The 1,885-nt window shown below is 37.8% G+C and overlaps 1 protein-coding gene across 4 annotated transcripts in view; it reads left to right on the plus strand.

Annotated features, from left to right (window-relative positions):
• LOC106872057 (uncharacterized) overlaps positions 1-929 on the plus strand; it is a 50,642-nt gene extending 49,713 nt beyond the window's left edge. For all 4 annotated transcript variants that reach the window (XM_052969052.1, XM_052969054.1, XM_014918906.2 and 1 more), the window contains one exon: positions 762-929. In XM_052969052.1, coding sequence (XP_052825012.1) covers positions 762-879 — 118 coding nt within the window. In that variant the 3' untranslated portion in view covers positions 880-929. The remainder of the gene's footprint in view (positions 1-761) is intronic.
• The last annotated feature ends 956 nt before the right edge of the window (positions 930-1,885 follow it).

The following is a 1,885-nucleotide window of genomic DNA, read 5'->3' on the forward strand; positions in this document are numbered from 1 at the left end:
TCGTTATTTTTCTTTTTCTTTTTAGTTTTATTTTATTTACTTTTCTACTCTGATGAACGTTCCGCGATTCAAATGAGTATAATTAATTACTTACAATGATAACTATCATTATTATTAATGCGGTGGTTAAGCCTGTGAATCACGCTAACGAAAACAGCTGTCAGACGAAATTCTGTCCTTTTGTAATTAACTAACAAATGATAATTGATGTAAATCAATTGTTACTCATTAACTTTATCTCCATTTTCTGCTTTCCATGAATATTTATAAACTTTATTTATTTTTGTCATTACCTATCATTTGTGAACATTAATACCAATGCTCATGACTAACAATCGGTAATACACCAGTGGATTCATTGGATATAGGTATCCCTTATACGGTTATAACCTCTAACATAACTCCCCTATATATATATATGTGTGTGTGTGTGTGTGTGTGTGTGTGTGTGTGTGTGTGTGTGTGTGTGTGTGTGTGTGTGTGTGTGTGTGTGTGTGTGTGTGCGAGCGTATACGAGCGCGCGGGCGTGTGTATTATATTGTTTTTCAGTATGATTACCCTGCCCGATAATTCTCAGCAGCTGGCTATCTAATTCATCGAATTTATAACTTTATCGTTTAACGTCTGCAAACTTGTAATGTTTTATAGCGTATTCTAGTAAAATGTACAATTTTATAGTTAACAACGCTAGTTAATCTTATTTGGTATTGTTTGCTTTCGTTGTATGCAATTAATTCCTCTGTATATTTTCACTTGAATAGAACGACGACCATACCAACCAAAAACCGAAAGCAAAAGAAAACTAGATTACCAATCACTGAAGAAACAGAAGACAATGGTTCTACCGGACCAATATTTTATCGTTCTATGAAACGGTAATCACTGAAACACGTGTAAGAAATAACGCAATAAACCAATTTAAGAACCAACTCTGCTGTTTCTTCTTGTTTTGTCCTTTTTTGTCCTATGTATACACTATGATCTTTATGACTGCTACGATTAAATGACATCTCCTTTTCGTTCCACCGATCATTCATCTAACACCTTTCGGTATTCTGCATTGTCACCATGATAGGATTCTCTGTCACTCACCTCCAGAAAGAACAGGAGCCCACATTCTCTCCTAACCTATAGTCCTTTAGGTTGGAAATTTCTTTCTTAATGTTCCTAACCCCTTTTCTCCTCAACCTTCCCATTTCTTTACCCGCTCATTCCAACGTAACCCACTCACACCGTCTCTCTGCCGACCACTCATATCTCATCACCACACTACCAATCGCAACCAGTACCCTAACGCACAAACCCTACTGCCTAAAACATCTCCATAACTATCACTTACACACATGTATACGCACACAGACTCTCCTCCATCGTATTACAACTTAACCCTTCTAAATACACGAACACTTCCACAATGTCTACACAATGTCTACACACTCACGCTAAGACATATATATTCCCAGACATATCTACCCTCTGTCAACGTACACCCACCCACACAGACACACACCTACAAACTTGCACTTATCCTCCACTTTAAATACACAATGCATACATCTGCTCGAATGCACACCTCCCTTACATACCCGTTATTTCCATTTTCTGTCATCACTGCACCCCTTAAACCCTTCATTGTTTGACAATTGCTCACAACAATAGTTAATCCTCGTCACTGAAACTTCATGCAAACACACGCGCGCTTCCGCTTCGCTCTACTATATCTTTCCTCACTAACATACAAAAGCTTGTGAAGTGTCTACAAAAATATATATACACGTACACAGTTTTATCTCTCCTTATTGTCATCCCTTGTTCCTGTCTCTTTGCTTCCCCTTATAATCAATAAGTGTTGCTACTCCATAGCAGTTGGGTTCCACTTCCGAGA

Source organism: Octopus bimaculoides, chromosome 6 (assembly GCF_001194135.2).
Source record: "Octopus bimaculoides isolate UCB-OBI-ISO-001 chromosome 6, ASM119413v2, whole genome shotgun sequence".
NCBI lineage: Eukaryota > Metazoa > Mollusca > Cephalopoda > Octopoda > Octopodidae > Octopus > Octopus bimaculoides.